Source organism: Solea senegalensis, linkage group LG4 (genome assembly GCF_019176455.1).
Source record: "Solea senegalensis isolate Sse05_10M linkage group LG4, IFAPA_SoseM_1, whole genome shotgun sequence".
NCBI classification, from domain to species: domain Eukaryota; kingdom Metazoa; phylum Chordata; class Actinopteri; order Pleuronectiformes; family Soleidae; genus Solea; species Solea senegalensis.
The window spans coordinates 22,535,004-22,557,832 of NC_058024.1; the positions used below are offsets into that span (position 1 = coordinate 22,535,004).

Sequence of the window (22,829 nt, forward strand, 5' to 3'; positions counted from 1 at the left end):
CGGACGACAAAATAAATCTGATTTGATTGAAAAGGCAAATAAACCACAAACAGAAATATGCAACTGGAGGATTAATAAAGTGATATTCTGTATTATTCCATCCAGCAGATCTGTTTTGGTAGATTTCAAATAGCTTTGACGTTACAGCAGTTGTACAGTGACAATTGAATGTAATTATGCCGTAAATATAATAACTACATTATCTAAGTTAATCTATATTTCATTTTAGCTTTGTTCCAAAAAAGTAGCAATACGATTCAAGTTAATTAAATTCTCCAATTAAAAGTGAGCACATTTACTTTGATTTAAAAGGAAAATTAGGTTTCTAATTACCAGATCTACAGAGAAAGAGAAACTACGAGAAAGAAATACACAGAGTGTGGAGTGGAGCCTCCAGGAGTACTGAATATATACCATGATTAGCTTTTTCTACTGGAGGAAGTCAGTGAGGAAGAGGAAGAGAGCGCGAGACATGTCAAAGGAGTAACGGGCCTGCCTTTCTGAAGCTATTGTTTGGACACAGTTCCTCTCATGCTGCTTTGACCACAGACAGGGCGTGGCAGAGGGAGGCCAGGCGGGGAATATTAGGAGGAAGGGGTGAGGTATTTGGACAGTGGTGGATACAGCGGGAAAGTTAGTGTGCACTGCATACTGTCTTTGCATGTGAACAGGAATGCGGGTGGTCCCAGGAGAGTTACAGAGAGAGAGGGAGGGAGAGAGAGAGTTACAGAGAGGGAGAGAGAGAGTTACAGAGAGGGAGAGAGAGTTTAAGTGGGTGGGATTTTGCCCTTGTAGTATGGCGCTCTGTTCCCAGCCCTGCTCATGTGCATGATGAAGTAATGAGAGACTCGGGGCCTCTGACAAACTCAGGCCAGATGGAGAGCTGATTCTTCCCTACAATTATTCCGCAGCAGAATGAGAGACGAGAAACGGGGCAGCTTCTCTTGTCATCAGAGAGAAAAGATAATCGCTGACAATTTTTAATCAGCAGCGTTTTAACAGTTTGGAGAAAGTCCTGTTATTGTCCTCTGTCCCTGAATACAGGTATTATACTGCCATGTTTCAACAGCAATGTTCAGTTTAATGAATTTTTTTTTACTTTTAATGTTATTTTCATTGTTTCTCATTAAACTATAAAAGAAAAAAATACAAAAAAGAAAAGAAAAAGTTAAGTGCAGCACAAGTAAGACAAAGGTAAATGTGTCTTAATAAGTCAAACAACAAACAACAGCACTCTTTGGAGTCATTGTGCACGACTATAGCAAATGTTGCAGAAAACTCCAGGGCACTTTGTGTTCTTAGTATAATGAAAAGCCATAAATATTACAACTATTGATACCACAAAAACACTGTAGTCTCCAAGACAATTTCACAATACCAAATAGGGCAATTTAATCAAATCTAATCAAACAATGATTCTTTAAGTGTAATACGCCAGTTACAGCAGGAATCAGCATGTAGTGCAAAGTTTAATGTCGTTGGTTTTCAATGGTTCGACTCATCCTTTGTATTTCTGGTTCAACTATGAAACACAGCAACTGCGGGTCACAGAGAACCATACTGTATGTAATAACTAATTCCATATTCATAATAATATCACTGCTTTTCACCTAAGTAAACAGATGCATTGGTCCTCTTACTTAAAGCAGGAGCCAGAAGTCATCCACACTCCGCACCAGTTCATTAATAACTGCTTCACTGCTGTTGGCAGAATCCCTTCAGTTCATGATGAGCACTTTCACACCAGGCGACTGCAGGGAACTGATATACCCAGACTATGAATAATGTAATATCCAATGAGGTGAGCTCACATCGATTAAAGCAGATGATGTGTTTTTGTGGAAGCTTCCGCTCCTTGTTGTGTTTTTACCTTCACGGGTCTTAAAAAGGACGTTAGTTATCGTAACAGCGTGTCTGCTTTACATAACTAGAAAACTATTTATACACATATTACATTTTCCACGTCTTACCCGTGGACATACCGACATATACATACTACAACTACATCCGTCTGGTTGGAAGATGACCCGCTGTAAAGCTGAGCCACAGCTGGCCCCAAATGTAGTTGATTGGTGGTGACAGCATTGTTAGGAATGTTAAACAAGTCCTGAAATCACTGTGATGGAGAGCGTAACTCCTGCAGTTACAATAGAGTCCTTCACACCCTGTGTGCTCAGACCCAAAATATGTAGTACTGTAATACTTTAATCACATTGGTATCTAGCACATTATATATTTAATTAGCTGCAGCACTTTGGCTCTACTCCTTCCAAAGGGGTGTCAACATTACCGTCGGTGTTCTGAATAAAGGTTAATCAAAGACTATAGACCACAGAATCTACTGTATTATAAAATGGAGAAAATGTGTCCACACAGAGGCGTAAATGTGCAAAAGTAGCTGCGTGTAGACACTTAAGGTTCGGCGTGACTTCATCTCTTCGACCTCGTTCAACAGAATGTTTACAGCCTCATTGGATATCTGTCACAGAAGTGCGAGAAGCTCCACACGGAGGTAAAACAGCGAAAATAACAAATGACTGTACAGTATTCACAGGAAGTCTGGTCATAGACATTAAAACCTTGGCTGCTTTGATGCTGCGAGGGGCAGAGTCGACAAATTGACTAACAAACAGCCCAGCCTGGGGAGGGATAAACACTTAGAGAACATTTAATCTTCCTAAGTCAGTGGACTTTGATGCTGGCTCATCACACACACACACCTGAGAGATCTCCTCTGACAAATCACCTTAAATCTTGAGAAAACACCCTGAACGCTAAGCGGTTCTCAGGCTCGTCCCTCTTTACTCAGCCGAGGTGAGAGCTCAGCTGTGTTAAGTTTGTCAGTTTGCAGTGAAAGAGGGAGGTGGTGGTTGTGAGTGTGGCTGTGTTTGGTTTTATCTGTCACCTGACTGCTGGCCGGGCCTCTGGGAACAGGAAGTATGACATCACTGCACTAACATTCTGGAATGTGGGAATGTCAGGCTGCCTGTTCACTCACTGCAGAGCACGCGGGGTGGACATCATGGTGCAACACTTCGGCCGAGTTAGTCCATCTCTATCTGAGTTCAGATTGACGTACACCCCTGTGTGAAAATATTCCACTTGGCAATTCTGATTCCCCAGTAAACAACTTAAACCTGGCTCAACTGTGGAATGATCTGCATCCAAGCAGCAAAAGCCGGGATATCCTTACTTTAATTACTTTGCATGCTCCAGGCTCTGGATCTCAACATTTCCCATGACGCAGCTTCATAATACTTTTCATTAAACGGTAAATGGTCTGTATTTACGTCGCACTCCTCTAGTCTTGATGACCACTCAGTGCTGAGTGTTTGCCATTCACTCATTCATACAGAGCATGTATGCATCGCAGCTGTCAGGAGCAACATGACATGACGTCTCCTCCCTGCCGGGTTAACTTCTGACTCTCTAACCACCAAGAAGGTTGTCAATCAGGCTCAGGCTGCTTTTAACACACACACAAGCTCCAGATAACCCTGATGACATGGTGGACCTTTACCTGCACGTCATGATGAATATAAGCGTATAGCTTTCATACCCAAATGACACACCAAACAACTTGCCGATCAGCGTCCGTGACGCACACATACCACACAGATTAAAACCAAGTGCATTGTCGCTCTGAAGTCACGTCTCACACTGATCAGCCTTCTGTGTTGAGATGAGCGGAATCACCCGCTGCTGAACTCCATAAACACAACACTCAATGGGAGTCAGTGGGGGCCATTTAATGGACACTGGTGCGAACGGCCTGGTGGAGCATGATCGCAGTAACCCACTGATTTCTAAATGGAGAATTAACACAGACAACGTGAGGCAAAAGACCTACGACATGACATTGCTGTAGTTTGTTGGAGGCTTTAATTTGACTTAATAAATATAACGTTATTTAAGATAGAAAACATGAAGCCAGAAATGTATATTTGGAGCCAAGAAGGTCAAAATAAAGTCCCTTGAAGCCTGTTTTCCAAACTAAATAACCAGCTCCTACCAGCGATGTTGCCACACAGTTCCTGGGCCTCAGGCACCGTCTTCGACTCTTTGCCAGATTTGGGGAGAGCTGAGGAGAAGCCGGAGCTGAATGGACTGTAGCCCCAGAGGAGCCCAGCTGCTGCCTGGGAAACAAACGCGGACGGGCTCTGGCCCACGCTCTCTAACCCCAACTCCTCCCATCTAATGACAAAACTCTGTTCTTTTGCCTTTTCCACTGGTGGGGAGTTTAGGGGGGAAAACAAGTCAGCCGGGGAACAGTGGAATGATATTACCCTGCTGCACATTCCCCCAGTATTTCAAAACAGTCACACATGTCCATGTTCTCACTCTCTCACACACACACACACACACACACACACACACATGCACACTCACCCCGGTAATGAAGGCTGTCATCGTGGTGGTTGTGCTGGTGATGGTTCTCCAGAGCAGGGGGGCTGCTGGCACCCAGCTCTGCCAGTCTGCGGCTGGTAGCAGAGAGCTCGGAGCGGAGATTGGTCACTTCCTGACTGGCTGACTGGATGGCCCCATCAATCCTCTGTGCCAGCTGTTTGTTGTCCTCCATCATTTTAAGGATTTTCCCCTGAGGACCAAATCCACACAGAGCAGCATGGTGTCAAGTGGAGCATTAGAGCATTAGAAGCCACGACTCCTCTTTCCTCTCGTGAACCTCCTCGTCCTCGTCCACCTGTCCTTCCCCTCTCACAGTTTACTTTGTACACATCCAAAGACGAAAAAGCCACCACATCGGTCCCTCTCCTTTTCCTCTGCTGAGCAGCACTGACTGTGTCTACCTGTTACTGTCCAAAGAACATCTGTGTGGCCAAGCACTCCACAGCCAGTCAACGCATGTGTGTCTGTATGTTTGCGGGGCAAAGGAGAGAAGGAGTGAGTACAGTAGGAGGAGAGGACGAGTGAACGCAAAGAGAGGGAGAGAGAGAGAGAGAGAGAGGGGGAAAAGACAGAGGAGGAAAAGAGATGCAGCCCAGCAGGCGGAGGGGAAAGTGAGTGCTCCCGCCGAGGAGAATGTGCTGTGAGCAGCTGCTCTCAGAGAGGACCCAGTACACACTGAGATGACATGCAGCCTTTTAAATGGACTGTACCATGTGCTGGAGGACCAGGGGAGAGGTGGGGACCACACATTTTGGTCTGAGCCACTCGCCATCTACTCTCTGACTACAGTTGTGTGTCCCACACCCAAAAGAGTCTGTACTGAGTTAGCAAGCACGTCTGTAATGTGGAAATGTACTGATTTTGTTCTTCTTTCCACTTCTTCCTCTCGCTCTCGCCGCACTCAGAGCTTGCCAACAGTATTAAACCCTTTGACAAGCACTTGTCAAAACCTCTATATCTTTTCACTCCGGCTCCCACTCTCCCACTCTCCCACTCTCCCTCACACACACCCGCTGTCTTTTTGTCTCTCCCACCCCCTCTTCCTTCATTCCATTATATATATTCATCCTTTTGTCCTGGGAAAGCTCACCCCCACATCAGTGGAAGGGGAAAGGGGCTGGCTCAAAGCGGCCAAGGGGAAAACATTTCAACTCTGAGAGCAAACTTAGCAGAGGACAGAAGTGCAGAGGCGACGAGAATCACAAGCGAGACGTGGTGAGAACACAGAGATTTACTTCTTTGACCAAAAACTCTCAAACAAACAACACTGAGATTATTTGTTATCTGTACAGCTGTAAAATTCCATTACACACACAGAAGGGGTGGGGTGGGGGGGTGTTACCTTCAACTTAACTTAAACTGATCCTTTGAATTTGCATATGACATTTCATTTCTTTAATATGGCAACACATCCCGTCTCTGGCAGGAAACTGAGGTAGATGAGTGATACATCACTCAGATTCTGTCATCCGCAGTCTGGGTGATAACAGCTCAATGCTCATTGGTATTCCACACAATGACAGCGAGAGACAAACAAAGACGGCACACCAGGCTTACAAGTCTGACAAGTGAATGAAACACACAATTTGGTGGTGACACCGGCAGTTTCCTCTCTGCACTGTCTTCAAAATGAAGTGCACTGGCAGCTTTACATATTCTATGGAGTCAGAGGGATCAATTACAGCCAGATTTAACCAATACGTTCTGCTGAGAGGCTTAACGTGAACGTACATGTATGAATTACATGTATGTGAAAGCACGTCCTCGAGATATGAAACAGTAATGTAAATTATTTGTCAGTCTCATTTAAAATAGAGGGACCAATATTGCACGATTTACTCAAGAAAGCGTTGCGCTCCCTATGTTGAAAGATTAATAAATTCGCTATTCGGCAAATCAAATGCGGAATTTGAAATTTCATTTCTTCTTTGGGTCATAACCTTCATCTCTTAGAAAGTCCAAATCCATTGTTTAATTTTTGGAATGATGCCGCTCACAAAAGAAGAAAAACACAAAATCACAAAAACAGAACCTTCTCGTCAGCGGAAAAAGTTATTAGTAAGAGTCACGATGACATATTTCACACACACACACACACACACACAGAATCATGTCAGTCCTTCTCTTGATGCACGTCACTGTTTTTCTCTTGTGTGTCTCCTCCACCCGTCCTTTCTCTGTCCCTTTTTATAGTCTTATGGACACTTATGTTAACTCACAACTAGTGATGGACAAACAATTACTATGACAATTATTAGGCTGCTGTAGACCAGCAGTGGCCTGGCCGATCACATCACGTTAGCAGATCATTACCGTGGTCTAGACTGTCACACCACTGTCCCCAATTAGTGCACTGGCCCTGATTTGTAGCTGATTAGCGAAGCACAAATGTAGCACAGCCCGTGACACTGTCTCCACACACACACACACACACACCCCTCCTTCTTCTTATTCCACTGCAAATGTTTGTTGTAACAAAGCAAGTGAAGCTACAGTCTGCTTTTAGTAACAGGAGGCGGGGCTTTCATATGCTTAACTGTGGAATGCGAGGAAATGAATGATTTTAGGGTCATGGGTCATGACGTGTCCCAGATACACATCAGTAACCAAGGCAAATACTTTGAGGGTGCTTAATTTACGGCGTGTCCATATAGCGCACAAAGTCCTCCATTGTCTCCACAACTGGACCGAAGCTGACAGACAAACGGCATGAATTTCAGTAATCGTAGACCAGCGGGAGCCGACTCTTTTAAATAACAGAAAAAAAAGAATTCAAACTTGTCCAAGTGTTTGTGTTGTTAGTTTGTTCAGTTGTTGCTGCTATTAATGAGAAGTTTAATCAAGTGTGCAGAGGGTGTGCAGTTAAAAAGAGGTATTGATAAACAGTCACCATGACTGTCTGCTTGGGTTAATTGAATATCGACTAATGCTCCACACACTCCAATGCTTTCCATTTTCCCTCCCAATAGTATAGTGATATAATGTCCTGCTCAACTATTTATACAGATCTTATCAGGGACCAGGGGGAAAACACCCACACTAAACCTACTAATGTCCATCAATTACGGTGAGAAATAGATGCGGTGCCAGCCACGCCGTATGAGAATCGGATATTTTAATGGAAGGAAAAGGGAAAGATGTAAAATTAAAAACCAACAGAAAAAAAAGAAACATTTGGGGTTGGTGGAGTTTTACTTTAGCTGAATTATGTATATATAGCAGTCGTGTTTCATACTGTCATTTTCAATCTGCTATGAAAGAGCAGGTGGTTCTATGATTGTCAAGGACTCTTCACGTTGCTCCCCGACAGCACAAAGTACAGGGTTGACTCTCTTACATCCAGTGGAGGCCATTTTGGTGAGTGCATTGTTGACATCAAGACATACAGGACAGCAGACGTAAGGAGCGGAGATGCACGAGAGAATAATGTTGCTGATAACATTATGTCATAACTTAGCTCCAATATAATCACAAGATTTCCTCCAAGCTGAAACAGAACAGGTTTTAATTTTAATGTCCATTGGTACAAAAGTAGTGGTTTGTGATCCGGTCAGAACGAGGGTCTCTCTACATGGAGTTTGCATGTGGGTTTCCTCCCACAGTCCAAAAAACATACAGATTTGGGAATTATGTGACTTGGACTCTCTAAATGGAGCGCGAGTGTGAGAGTGGATGGTTGTTTGTCTCTATATGTGTCCCTGTGATGGACGGGTGACCTGTCCAGGGTGTGCCCAGCCTTTTCGTCCTATGTCGCGACCCTCATGTGGAGGATAAAGCAGTAGAGGATGAATGAGTGAGTGAGTGAGTGTTAAAAATGGTGCTACACAAGTGTGTCACACCATCAGATACATTTAACAGTGATTAATAGTATCAATCTAAATGTGAATGGTTCCTTGCCTCCCTCTGATTGGCTGGTGCCCAAGTCTCCAGTGCTCCCTCAACACAACAAGCTATACACACACACACACACACACAACACTGGCATATTTTATTATTGAACACACTGACACCTTTTCTGACTCAACAACAAACCATAACATTACAAGCACAGGATTTATATGCATGGCTGTTGTTCAAGGGTCTCGTTTTTCCTATGTGTGACGGGCAGTGTAGGAGTTGCCTCTGTCCAGACTTAAAACTGCAATGTGCAAATGTCTGTTACATACAGACCACTGTCAGGTGAGTTCACACAATCAAGCACATCAGCATCACAGTACTGGCTGTGTATTTCCCAATAAAGTGAATGTGGCAAGAGCAACATTGCGCTAGTAAAGCTTCAGGCACAGCTATACGGCCAAAAAGAATTACAAATCTAAGTTTGACAGACAGTTGAGAGCAGCTGTCAAGAAGGAGACATTAACAAACCATGAGTTCCAGAGACGTAAAAAAATCGATACAGTCTTAACTGTGAAACTTTTTTAAAAACACAAACAAACTGAAATGGACAATATTTGGTCCGCTCTCAAATGCCTCATTCATCAAAATACTGGTCATCCTTTCAAGCAAAGGTATCAAATGGTCCCGTACAGTGCAACATACCAGCGTCTATCACATTTAGACTTCCCATTCAAACCTTCAGCGGAATGTTATCCACTGGCTGACACTTATAAAGCAGTGTTTTGAGACTCAAACTTTGGCAGAGATAAACGCCGATCCCTGAAGCTGGCCTAGGGAGGCTGAGATAAGACCAGGAGAGGAGCACCTATTATCTGCTGTCAAACTCAGCACATGTGTCACACCAAAGTCCTTCCCAAGTTCCACCCCATCACCCTGCAGCTATGTCCTTTTCCCCATCTCTCATATTCTGACGATAATAAACAGTCTGACAGCTACTCCACTTGGAGATAATGGTCGACTGCGTGCCACAGGCTGTGATGAGTGAGATAAAGGCTTGTCTGCGCGTCTCTGGGGGAAACACAGAGAGGCGGGGATGCAGGGATGAGGGAGGAGGTTGTTCAGTTATGATGAACTACAAGACCCCTGGGTGAAAAGCATACGTCTAATGATGGGGAGAGAGGGAGAGAGAGAGAGAGAGAGATTTTTGTAGAGTGTTAATAAGGACTTTATCCCCTTGTTGGTGAGTGAAAAGGCACATATCTGCAGAGTCTATTGATTAAGAGACTCAGTATCATGTGTCCCTACTTCACAGTATAGTTCCCAACAGTAATCTTAATTCTGCTCCCTGCTGGTTGGTTTGTGTCATTGCTTGTTCAGAGAGTGAATCCATTGCTAATCCTCAACCCATGATATCTGCTCACAGACGGAAGGTAGCATTTTCCACTGGTTGCAAAACAGAAAATGAGCCTATTTCTCACTTGATTTATAACATTTAGAGGCCAATATATGATAAAATACGACACACACGAGTGTAACTGACTTTGCAGTGTAAACAAACGACATGGCGCTGGCTGGTCAAAGCACGAATCTCGTGAGTGTTTTGCAGGAGAAGCAACAATACACTGACGTTACGTGACGTAAAGACGCTCCTATAAAGCTCGCGGGGGGAGAAACGAAAGATGGATAAACGTGACGTAAACATCAACATAATCAAAGTGTCGTTTGAATAAATCTATTAACATGGGATCATTTGTGTGGCTGGTGGCAGCTTCATCACAGCCGTGATCCTAAGACAGCTACAGGTTATTATTATCGAGCAGCTGTTTGATAGAGCAAAGGAGCTGTCTCCGCGTACGGCTACACAGGAATATCACTCAAGGTAAAACATTTTGTACAACACACAGAGAACCTGACTCACTGCCAACTCTTCCCCATCTATCTTTTTTGCTCTCTCTCCAAAGGTAACTGCGGTGGAAATCACCCTGACAGAGCTCTCCCTGTTGATTTATGATATATGTTTACTTATTTATTGGCTAATCATGGCAGGCTGCTGAGAACAGCTTAGAGTACACCTCCACAAGACTGCAGGGAGAGGCTTGGTTGGAGAGATGGAGCGGCGTAGTCTTTTCTGTGGTCTGGGAGACGCTTGTCAAGGCTACAGAATTAATCATCAATCAATGGGAGGAACGGAAGATCATTTAAAGAATGGTTTGGCAGCTTGTTAGCTTAGCTTAGGAAAAGGACTTCAAGAAACCCTTGAGCAGATTTATTGTGCTCTATCAGACATGTCAAACTCAAGGTCCGCGGGCCACATCTGGCCCGAGACACAATTACACCCGGCCCACAAGATCATTTCATTTGTCAATAGCACTGCAGCAGCTGCCGTGCAGGTCATGACCTGAGAGGACCAACCTACAGCCTGCTGGGGATTATTATTAGAAGAAGAACTACAAACAACTGTCCAACTGCTCTAATGACACACTCAGTTCAGTGATAGTTAAGCTTGTCCGCAAAAGAAATGGCCAAAAGAAAATCGAACTTTTGAAAACAGGAGCTTTTTGTGGCTGTAATTAAGGAATATAACATCCGTTTGACTGTAAGTTTTTCTTTCAATAAAGTTGATTCAGTTCCAACATAAACTTTTTGAGTAATATCTATGATACAAATTAAAATGTGAAGTAACACTGTTACTTTTCAAAGGACTAATATATATATAATAAATAAGTTATTACACTATTTTCCATTTTAATACTATAGTGTGTAACTTTTGAATATAAACAAAATGTCAGTGACATTCAGACCACTGTCACATGATGCTGATTGAGGCAATCAGCTCCACAGGACTCTCTCTCTTTGTTTGGGTGTCTGCAGTGACACAGACTGATGCCTTTTACATCATGTCTGAAGGAAGGAAGAAGGGAGCACAACAGCTCGGCCAGTGAAGTGCGACAGCAGCGAACCTTAGATCAAGGAATTATCCCTGGCTCACTCTGAAACACGAGTGAGGTAATGAGATATTGGAATTGATGTTGAAAGAGAATGATTGGAATATGCACCAGGAGTCATCATTTCAGACGTTACACACTGTAGCTTTTAGTTTTCCATACATTACAATGATCATAATATAGAGGATAGGCCTGTTTTATAAAAGGCTTCATAAAAATAGACCGTTTTATTTTGTATTCTGAAATTCTACATATAGATTACTTTCTAAAACTTACGGTCAAATTATTCCAAATACATAAATGGGTCTTCGATCTTTATTTAGTCCTTGGCTGAGAAAAGAAGTGAGTGTCTGGTTTACAGCAACAGACCAACAGTCTGCAGGAAAAACACAGAATTACTGTAGCAGTGAGGGCAAAAACTGAAAAAAAGAGCTGTTTCAGGAGTGTATTGATAAAGAGCTTATCCTTCTTGTCGGTGCATGTAAAGGAACATGTGCAAAGCCTATTGATTAAGAGACTCGTCGTCTCACGATCGCGGTTTCCCATTCCACAGGAAAATTCCAACGCAACATTAGAGACAATAATCACCACCACTTAAGTGTCGTCCTTATGCAGCTAATTTGCATGCACGTCAATACACAATACACAATACACAGCCTCATCTGCTTCCTATCAAAAATGCATTATTGCATGCAATAAACTCTATGTCTGTCCAAATACTGTCTCGGTGGTGTCCTTGCTAGTGCTATTGTTTTCACAAGGTGACAAACAGAATAAAAAATATTTATTATACCTCGTAAAAAAAAAAAAAGATTGTGGGATGAGCCAGGAAATTCTTGAGATTGTTGTTTACAACAAGCTGGAAGAAAAACGTGGGGTTCCTAATACGGTGGACACGGGACGGACACTTGGATGTCATGTGCAAACAGCATCTGTCATAACATTAACATTAGCTCAAGGCCCTTTAGGGCAAGACCTTACAATTATTATAGAGAAAACCAACAACAGAAGCAGACTCTGAGCGTACGGCCGTCTGCCTCGACCGGTCAGGGCAGGAGAGACGAGAGAATGGAGGGGGAAGAGGGGGGAAAAATCATAGGGAAACCACAGATGCTAACACGTGTCGTCACTGGAAGAGTCATGAGCGCGACGTCGGACGCAAGAATCAAACCGAACAATGCCAAAGTGTAGATCAGTTAAAATGACTTAAAAATCCTGAAAACGCACATTCATCTCCAACATTTAGCAAAGGAAATTTGCACCATAAGCATCAAAAAGAAAGCTGACATAACAAGTGATCTGACAAGAAGTCCTTTTTATAAAAAAATGCAATTAAATTGTTAATTTATCAAAATGCTGAAACTGAATTCAATTCTGTCTGTAATTGAACTCCAACTTATCTTGTTTTATAGTCTTTCTTCTTAAATAGTTGTTGTAATTTATGTGGAGAGAAAAGACAATTTTTGACACTGCGGACGTTCAATCATATTTAGTTGTAAAGCAGCAAACATACAACTATGGCACCAACAGTTGATCTTCCCTCATTAAGTGAAGCTACGACGAGATGACAACGTGCTGTGAAACTAGTGACAAGGCAAAGACAGATAAACAAGGCAAAGAAATGGAAGGGTGCGGAAAGAGTGCGAGAGAAAGACGAGTTTGGAGTCAAAACATGTGAAGTGGCAAAGTCGTTTATTATATTTCACTATTTATCGCTCCGAGTCAGAGCCCAGTTATCAGAACGGCTAAATTGAAAGACACTCAAGCGTGTAGTAAAGTCAGTAAAAGGAACACAGACCGGCACAGATTCTCTCAGCGTTCTAGAGACTTAAAACCTTTCCATACCCATGCAGTATATATAAACCCTTCTCTCTCTCTCACACACTCACACACACACACACACACCTCAAAATATTAAAATGCAAAAGCAATTACACACACAAGCCACAACAGTGCTGAAAAAGTGCCAACCTGACAGCAGGAGTTTGATTATTTTAATTAGAGCAATATGTCCGTCTCCTCCATTAATATAAGTGACGGGAACACTTGTTGACACTAACAGTATAAAGCATCCAGGTAAACAGATGTACTTATGTAAATGTATTAAGAGAGAGACAAAGCGGCTCTAACCAGTTCTCATTATAAAAATACATGTGGTTTAAATGTGCAGAACACAGTGGCTCTAACAGGGGGCTCGGACTGGCATTAATCTGCATGTTAAATGAGTTTATATCCAGAACTCGTCTGGTTGAGGGAGTTGAGCTCTTGTAAGGGATTAGAACAGGACAAGTAAAAGCAAAATGTTGTGTTTCTTCAGAGTGTTAACATGAGCAAACTCACTGCTACAGCATCGTGATCATGCTCAATAAATGAATATGTCTCCAAGAAAGGTCACTGTGTGTGTGTGTGTGTGTGTGTGTGTTCGTTATTTGTGATGTTATTGAAGTTGTCGTGTTCAAGGTGTTCGCTGGTTGTATGTGTTTCTGTCAGGGGGGGAATAAAAACAAAGACGACAAAGACGGAGACAACAACAAAAAAAAAGGTATTTGTCATTCAGCAATGGACAAACAATCATGTTGGCGTTTTTAGGAAATCTCAGTTCTTCAGAAGTGGAACGGTAACATATTTAATGTACATAGAGATGCAGAGTTGTTGTTGAGGCTCTCTAATCTTAACCCTTAGTACTCATGCGGCAACTCCTTATATGGACATCCTGGGGGGGGGGTGTTTATAGGTCACATATTCAGGCTTTACAAAATGTATGTTTTTTCGTCTCCTTATATGTTGTTGAGTCAAAGTTATGATTCATCTTATATTGCATTTTAAGTCGGGATATAAAGTAGCTCAATGGTGTCAAACATACGGCCCGGGGGCCAGAACCGGCCCGCCAGAGGGTCCAATCTGGCCCACAGGATGAATTTGTTAAAATTTCACACTACGATTACAATCTAAACGTAATGTCAAATGCAATATTTTTCACTTCCAGAAACCTGTGACTAAATGTTTGTGCCTTTATAGATCCAGTGTGATAAATAGTAAATAGTAAACTAAGGCATGATATTGTTGCAATTGCACCTGTTTTGTTATATCCTTCATTAAATGTAAAACAAGGAGAAGGAGAAAAAACAAAGAAGTTCTTGTTGGTCACTATTGTTACTGGTCCGGCCCACTTGAGATGAAATTGTGCTGTATGTGGCCCCTGAACAAAAATGAGTTTGACACCCCTGAAGTAGCTTATTTTTCTTTTCTTTTTGTTCATAAAAACGAGTCAAGCGAACTGTGAACTGTGACGTATTTCCAAATTTAAGAAAGTCAATCCGATTTTAAACATTTTCAGGAGTTTTTGCTCCGGTGGGTTTATATAGTTATAGAAAATGAATTTCATCAGATCGCCTAGGTTGTGCTGAAAAACAGGATATAAGACACTCTCTATTGCACAGATTCTTATAGCGTCTGTATATACTGTATACGTTTAAACAGAGTAATGGGGAAAAAGCAGACGAAATACTCTGCGTTCTAAGGGTTATTGTTGTTTCCTGTCGTTCCCGGAAAGATCGACACATTTTCTACTCCAATATTAAATTTATATAATACTGTATGTGGGCGGGTTTTAAAAAAAGTATACACATAGTTAGTTTGAAAGTTAAACAATAGATTTTTCTTTCTCCACATTTGCTTATTAGAGATGCACTCAAACAACAATAGTGACATAAATTCAATATTCTACGTTGTTCTAGCTCTGCTTTTTGTTTTATTTTGTTTTAACCAAATCCTGAGGGATATATCAGGCTTTTCAGCGACCACATGCTCCACTGTGTTCATCAGCTGGTCACCTAATGTATCAGCTGCAGGTATAGAGTACAGTGAGTGTTAAAGAAAGAAAGGGGGAAAATGAATCACATCTCATGTCCCTGAAGCTGTTGTTGCACTTGTTTTCAGACTTCCTTTCAAGAACTTATTGAGTTATTGCCTCACAGTCATATACGCCTCCACCAACCGGAAGAGTTACACTTCACTGCCTTGTCCAGATTTGTTTCATAATGAGTTAAAAACTGGCAAAAACTTGTTGGTCAATAAGTTGAATCCATGCCATCCAAGTGCATGTTTCTGCAAACAGTGTGTTTCTGAGATGTGGCAAGAGAATACTATCAAGAGATAACCAAACCAGCGCCACAGCGCTACCAACATACTCCTTTACACGTCCAACAGAAACATATTGTGGTTGTTTGTCTCCAATGCTGAGCTGAGATTAAAAAAAAATGAAAATGGGATAAAGGCCATAGTTTGAAGATGGGAATTTTTTTTTTTGGCATATTGAGGCTACTAAAATATACAATATAAAATCAAAATAATAAAATAAAATACATACAAATTTATCCTTTAAAACCGAGCGTATCGATGACGACACGTTGGCACGAGTGCACTTTGCATTATCGTAGTGATTATCGGAGGAATACCAACGGTTTCCGGATGCTGAGAGGTTGCACGTCAAAGCCGACGTGCGGTTGTTACGGTATTTTCACTCGCGCTGTTTCAGGAAGCCCGGCAAATTAGCGTCTTTGCCGCTAGAAAGGAGAGAGTTGGAAAAAAAGTTTCCATTTTTTTGGCCTTGAGACACTCAAATTTAACATGCGAAATCTGTTTGTGTTTTTCTAAATAAACCTTTTTGTTTTTCTTCATTTGAAATTGTTAATACACTTCTTTAACATGCAGGAAGGGTTAGGTGTTAAAGGGTTAATCCTGTAAAAAACACACAAAAAACCCCTCAAACTTATGAATATTGGAAAACTAAATTTCTAGTATAGCACATTGTGTTGCCATGTGCATGAAAAGCACTTTTTTTTTCTTGAACAATTATTAAAACAACAATTGTAATTGCTGTGCTCTTTTCTATTGAACTAAACAAACAAACCGCTTTTCCTTTTCTTGTTATCAGCACTCAGTAAAACCCGCCCACTGAGACTCACACTGCACAAACCTTTTAGGGACTTTTGGAAACGTGGCGGTATCTCGAAAAAAATGACTTAACGTTGAACCAAACCACAGAATATGTCAATGCTCTAATGTAAAATAAAAGCAGGCAAAATAGCAACGTGACACATTAAGTTGCACCCTGGGAACTTGAAAGAAAGTGATTTGCATACAATTATACGCCTGCTGCCACACAGACAAGAAACTCTCATTGTTGGTCCCTAATATTGTTCATTATATTTGTTTTCTTCTTTAAATTATACAATTAAGTCAATTCAAACCTCGAATGTGATTTTTTTTGTGTAATTTAAAATTCCTTGCCTTAAAGAATAACAATTATAAGTATGTTTTAAAAGCACCTGTCTGGGTGTTTAGTTCAGGGTTGCAAGAGGACACGCCTCTTGTAAATAAAATGTCTTCTGTGGAGTTCATTAATATACCATCTGCCTCCCAAAAAAAAAAAAAATCACAGAGAGTCATGACAAAGCAGGATGGCTCTCCAGGGAATTGTATAAAAAAAAAAAGAAGATTCAGTAATCTGGCAGCAGCGGCGTTAGACGACGCATGATTATGCATGCAGATACGTTTTCAGCTGAGATCCCTGAAAACATGTTCTCACTGAAGTAGTCAAAATGCAATAAGTGGAGCAACCAAGCAGAGCGGAGAGGAGCGGCGCCGCTACCAGCCAGTGTCACACACACACACACACACACACACATTCATACACCGAGACGCTGAAGAGCGAGGATCCAGAGTCAGAGTATAGAAGTGTCAGCGTCATAATTATGATTATTAACACTGGGAAAATAACTAACTGGCGCAAACAAACCTAACGAAATGGGGTTTTCATGATGATGATTTATACTTTGATGTGCTTCCTTCCTTGATTTTGTGTGAAGTAACCTCTTTATGAATCCATCACGCCGTAGTTCTGCTCCAGAATGAGTGACAAGTATGTGGATTAGGAGACAGCAAAGGAGAACATCCAAACATTTAACCCTTACAATCCACATTTAAACTTCAAGGTGTTGCAAACACGAGGGGAAACATGTGAGATTATGTGTAAATCTGCTGACAGACGTCACAGAAGTAATAAATGTAAATTATAATCTGAATTGCATCATTTGAAAGCAGAAGAATCGACAGATTCTCTCAATCCTGAAAATGTGCATCCAAAACTGTTGTTTATTCAGATATTGTTCCATTAAAAAAATCCAAACCTGGACGACTGGTGATGATCCCTGACATCTGCTGTTATCAGTCGAGTTTGGAGATCCTGCCTTTTTTTTTTTCAGAATATGCTCCAATCATATGTCATTTTCCATCATCTGTGGCAGCAATCTGCCTGTTTCACAACACTGAGCCAGATTATCACGACATTTCCAGGCAAAAGTCTCATTTAGGTGACACCTCATCTACATGACCTGAAGTGTAAACACGTTCATGAAATCCAACAATCCAGCCACTACTCTTTCACTGTGTCAGAAAACGAAGTCATTTCATCCAAAGTACACATTCTGCATCATATGAGATGTGTCAAAGAAATGTATTAGATATTCAAGGTCCAGTGATTCAAAATGCAAACAAACAAATAAAAAAAAGGTGAAGTAGCTTTGGGCCAGATGCCCGCCTGGAACCAGCTCCTCAGAGCGATTGCTTCTGGCAGGGAATCAGATAAAGCAGAGTCATTTATATGTCCTGCACCACCCCACAGGGCTGTGGAAGCAGGGAGCATTTAAATCTCAGCTAAGGTCAACAGGAAACTCAGTGCTTTGATAACAATCATTATATATATATATATATCTTATTTTTCTCACCTCCCTGCAGAAATTCTACCTCTGAGGAAGTGAGACTGAAGAAGCTAGGACTGGTATTTGGTCAAGTCGGGGGCACACACACACACCAATGTCACTGTATGTCCCATCAATGTCTGCTGAGTGTACAGAAACGGACGTTTTATGAATTATTCAGGTTCCAGCAGCAGCATCACGAGGAAGCTCACCTAAATTATGGAGAAAATGATTTAGTTTGTGTAGTTTGTGTTCTCTCCCTGCCCGTGAGGGTTTTCTTTGGATATTTTAACTTCCTTCCACAGTCAAAGGAAATGCAGATTATAATATTAGTGACTCTTAAATTATAATATTATATAAAATGAGTGATGACCTGTCCCAAAGTGTACCCTCAGAAGCTGAGGGACGGATGAGTTTGCAATCTCGAAACAGAATAAACGTGGCTCAGAATATCTGGTGTGAAAATTGTTCCAGGAACTTTGAGCTTTTCTGCGTTTGGCAGCAATAGTCACAGGAGGACACGTTGCCAGCGCTATGCTGAGTCCCAGCCTCCTGCAGAAGCATCCTAGATGCTTATCCACACCGGCCAGACACAAACAAGAAGGGCAGCAAAGAGTACAAACAGTGTCTGTCACTCAAGATGGGATCGACAGCGACAGACGGCCTTTTAGTCTCACCCAAACTCTCTCTGAAATTGAGGTGAGCGCCTTTGATCTGTGCAAGGATGAGCACGGTGATCCAGATCAGCTAAGTGATAGTGCTCGGGGGTTTCCATAGAAACATGCACCTCCCAAACAGGCCAGATTTAAACATCCTGAACTGCATCAACAGATGGCTTCTGGAGAGTAGGAAGGATGATGCAGCCTCACCGTCTGCCGCGCTTCATTTCATCTGACAGAGGCCATATTGTTGTCTCAAAATATCCACGGTGTGTTTGATTTGCTGAGCGATGCCTCCTCGATGTAGAAAAACAGCGTACATGACGGGGTCAGAAAACAATGCATGTTTTTTTTTTTACTTCGGGGCATTTGAGGAACAATTTCATCCGTCATGCATGAGGACGTATAAATCTGCGGTGATTTTATCATCAGCAGAGACAGATGTGCTTTAAAGCCGCCGCTGTAGTCGGCGCTGTTACATTTTCATGTTTACTCGTTAATCATCTTTGTTCCCCTGGTGTTTCTGAGGGAGGTATAGAAACCTGGTGAAATACTAGCTGAAACTGCAATTGTTTAAAGAAAAAAAAGAAAAAAAAGAGCAGGCCCAGCTCTTTGAAGTCCAGCCCACATTAGCTCTCACTAACACAAAGGATGTATCACCGAAATAGATGCAGAGGATTAAGCGGGGACCGATTTCCACACCGTATGGTCAGAGGAAAGAATCGCGGAAAATCTTTGCGAAAATGAGATTTGAGATGAAAGCTGTGACTGATAACAGTTTCTTTGTGTCGAAACACCCAAAGATATATACAGAACAAAGAGAGCCCGACTTTAAAAGGATCTCGTATATGATAACCTACTTTTCCTGCAGGCAGTCAGACTCAAAAAGGGTGAGAAGGATAAAAAAGAAGAAATCACAGCTCAGTTTCAGGCCCTCTTTTTCCTCGGCTATATCTTTATATTCATCTGTCACTCAAATAGTGTCAAATAGTTTATAAGTTCATCACGTAGCACATTTGGAAAGAGACGTTTTCTCACCAACAGCTGCAGGTCACTCCAAACCTCGCTGAATCGTTCATCTCAACTCCCAGTTTCTTTTCTTTCAGGCTCAAACTCATATTGCTCCTTTAATTCTTCTCTGCTCGATAATGAATTAAAGTAGATCTGCCAGTGCTGTAATTGAATTGACTGAAGTAGCAGCTTACACAGCTCTGCCAGAATCAGATACCATCTATTTCTGGCACATATGAAACTTTTTTAGTTTTATTTCTCCTATGATGTGATTGGAGAGGATGAACGACTAAGTTGTTAGCTGTTAGTTACAATGCTGATGTTCATTGTTTACAGCGATCAGCATGATACCATGGCAACAGTGACGCCACTCAGCCTTACGGCAAATCTGTCCCAGTGGAAATTTGTGGCACTGCAACAAAAAAAGTGGCCCAAAAAATGATAAAGAATTAAACATTTATTTTAGTTTTTAATTTTATGTGTAAAATGAACTTCTATTAGATTTGCTGAATGTTTCCAGAGCCTTGAAAAAGCAGAGTGGGCAGATGCAGTAGCAATAATTTACTTTTACTTTTAATGCTGTATGTACTGTTACAAGTATTTGTGTTTCTATTTAGTGTATTAGATACAGTGCACTCTATTAGGGTTTATTGACAGAATATGAATATAGTACACATCAGAGGTGGAAAGAGATAAAGAGACTAAAACATTCTACTCAAGTAAAAGTACCACTATTTTGACATTTTACTTATGTAAACACATAATGTATCAGTCAAAATGGGTCAAAGGTCACAAATGTTTTAACTTTCTCACTCACTCAGGGGCCTTAATTAGCGCCAATTCACCTGACCTCATCATTCATACATCTAGCCTCATCATCATTCACCTGTCCTCATTATCCACCTGTCCTCATCATTCACCTGTCCTCATCATCATTCACCTGACCTCATCATCATTCACCTGTCCTCATCATTCACCTGACCTCATCATTCATACATCCATCCTCATCATTCACCTGTCCTCATCATCATCATCCACCTGTCCTCATCATTCACCTGTCCATTATCCACCTGTCCTCATCATTCATACATCTATCCTCATCATTCACCTGTCCTCACCATTCATACATCCATCCTCATCCACCTGTCCTCATCATTCCATCCTGTCCTCATTATCCACCTGTCCTCACCATTCACCTGTCCTCATTATCATTCACCTGTCCTCATCATTCACCTGTCCTCATCATCATTCACCTGACCTCATCATCATTCACCTGTCCTCATCATTCATACATCTATCCTCATCATTGACCTGTCCTCATTATCCACCTGTCCTCACCATTCACTTGTCCTCATCATCATTCACCTGACCTCATCATTCATACATCTATCCTCACCATTCACTTGTCCTCATCATCATTCACCTGACCTCATCATTCATACATCTATCCTCATCATTCACCTGTCCTCACCATTCACCTGTCCTCATCATCATTCACCTGACCTCATCATTCATACATCATCCTCATATTCACCTGTCCTCCTTATCCACCTGTCCTCATCATCATTCACCTGACCTCATCATCATACATCTATCCTCATCATTCACCTGTCCTCCTTATCCACCTCATCATCATCATACCTGTCCTCATCATCATTCACCTGACCTCATCATTCATACATCTAGCCTCATCATCATTCACCTGTCCTCATTATCCACCTGTCCTCATCATTCACCTGTCCTCATCATTCACCTGTCAAAGTTTCCAGTGCGTGATTTTATTGATTTGTTTTAAATGAAAATACAGCACTTCCAAAGTACAGTACTTCCAAAAAAAACATACTTTAGTAAAAATTAAATAACACATTTTAAGAATGACTTTAAAAAGTATAAGAACAGAAAAAACCAACTCAATTAAGTAACGCGAGTAAATGGTGTTCATATCCTTAGAATAAGCCTTGTATGTACTTCAGGTAAGAGGCTTTGGCTTTACAGAGGCTGCCATCTTGCGCCACAATGTTCCTACAGCAGCCCAAACAGACGTGTCCTTTTGTTTTAAAGCAGAAGCTACATATGAAAACAAAAGAATGTCTCTGCCCACATAAATTATAAAAACACATGAACCAACAAAAGAAGGGAGGGGAGAGATGCCCGAGAGAACGAAAGAGTGGAGAGAGTTGTGAAAGAGTGTTTACATAAGTTCTGGCTTGTGAAGGCCACTGAAGTCGTCCTAAATGTGCAGTCCCATCATCAGATGTCACAAATTCATACAGAAAGGACCTTTCATGACTTCCAAAAAAAGCATACCATGCCTCAGCCATGAATCATGGCAATAATACTGTGCAGCTTCCCTAATAATAACAATAAAAGTGACATCAAGCCTGATGTTTCCTCGGGTAAAGTCCTTTAACTTGATCAGAGTTATATAGAGTGACTTTTCTGACACGGGCACAGACATTCATATTAAAAAATAATGGAATTACACCATCACTCTGCTATTGTAGCTCTGCCGACTCCTCGACCAAAGTACCTAATGCAGTGTATGGTTCCACTACATTAATTCACAGCTTCCACCTCCAATGAAAAGCGGTTGATTAGTTACCCCAGCACGGCAACAGGAACATAAATAATTCATCTGTGCAAATGACAAATGAGGCAATCAATTCTGGGACAGCATTCAAAGAGAAACTATTCAAATCCCTTCTAAATTAATTTTCCTCCTCTTAGTGGCTGTGAACTTGAAAATGGTATATTGAATTCATGAGATGACGCTTCCTTCACAAATCCCACAGAAAGACTAAGCCGTTTGTTGTAAAATGCAAATATAATAGGAAACATCAGGGTTTCTTAACTGGCAGAAATATTTTCTTCTTTCTAATTTTGTTGTAAAAGTCTCTGTACACCAGTGACAGCAGCCTGGTTGAGCTGCCTCCACTGAACTGAGAATAGCACTTGGAAACCTGAGACCAGAAGAGAATCTGAGATCTGGACTTATTTTATATTCCATATGACAGCAGAAATTCTACTCTGCATACATTTGGATGAGCCATGCTCCATGTACAGCATACGAGGAGCGGGATCGCGCTTGACTTTGACCTGTGAGACACAAAGGACTCGGAAATGTGACGCGTGATACGGCACAAATCGTTGCATCTGTCGCGCTGTTGTCTGTGTGACGACAGTGAGATAAATCAGATAATGTGGAATAT

At 41.6% G+C, this 22,829-nt stretch overlaps 1 protein-coding gene across 3 annotated transcripts in view; it reads right to left on the reverse strand.

Annotated features, from left to right (window-relative positions):
- kaznb (kazrin, periplakin interacting protein b) overlaps window positions 1-22,829 on the reverse strand; it is an 89,023-nt gene that overhangs the window by 43,876 nt on the left and 22,318 nt on the right. For all 3 annotated transcript variants that reach the window (XM_044024296.1, XM_044024298.1, XM_044024297.1), the window contains exon 4: window positions 4,390-4,597. In XM_044024296.1, coding sequence (XP_043880231.1) covers window positions 4,390-4,597 — 208 coding nt within the window. The remainder of the gene's footprint in view (window positions 1-4,389; window positions 4,598-22,829) is intronic.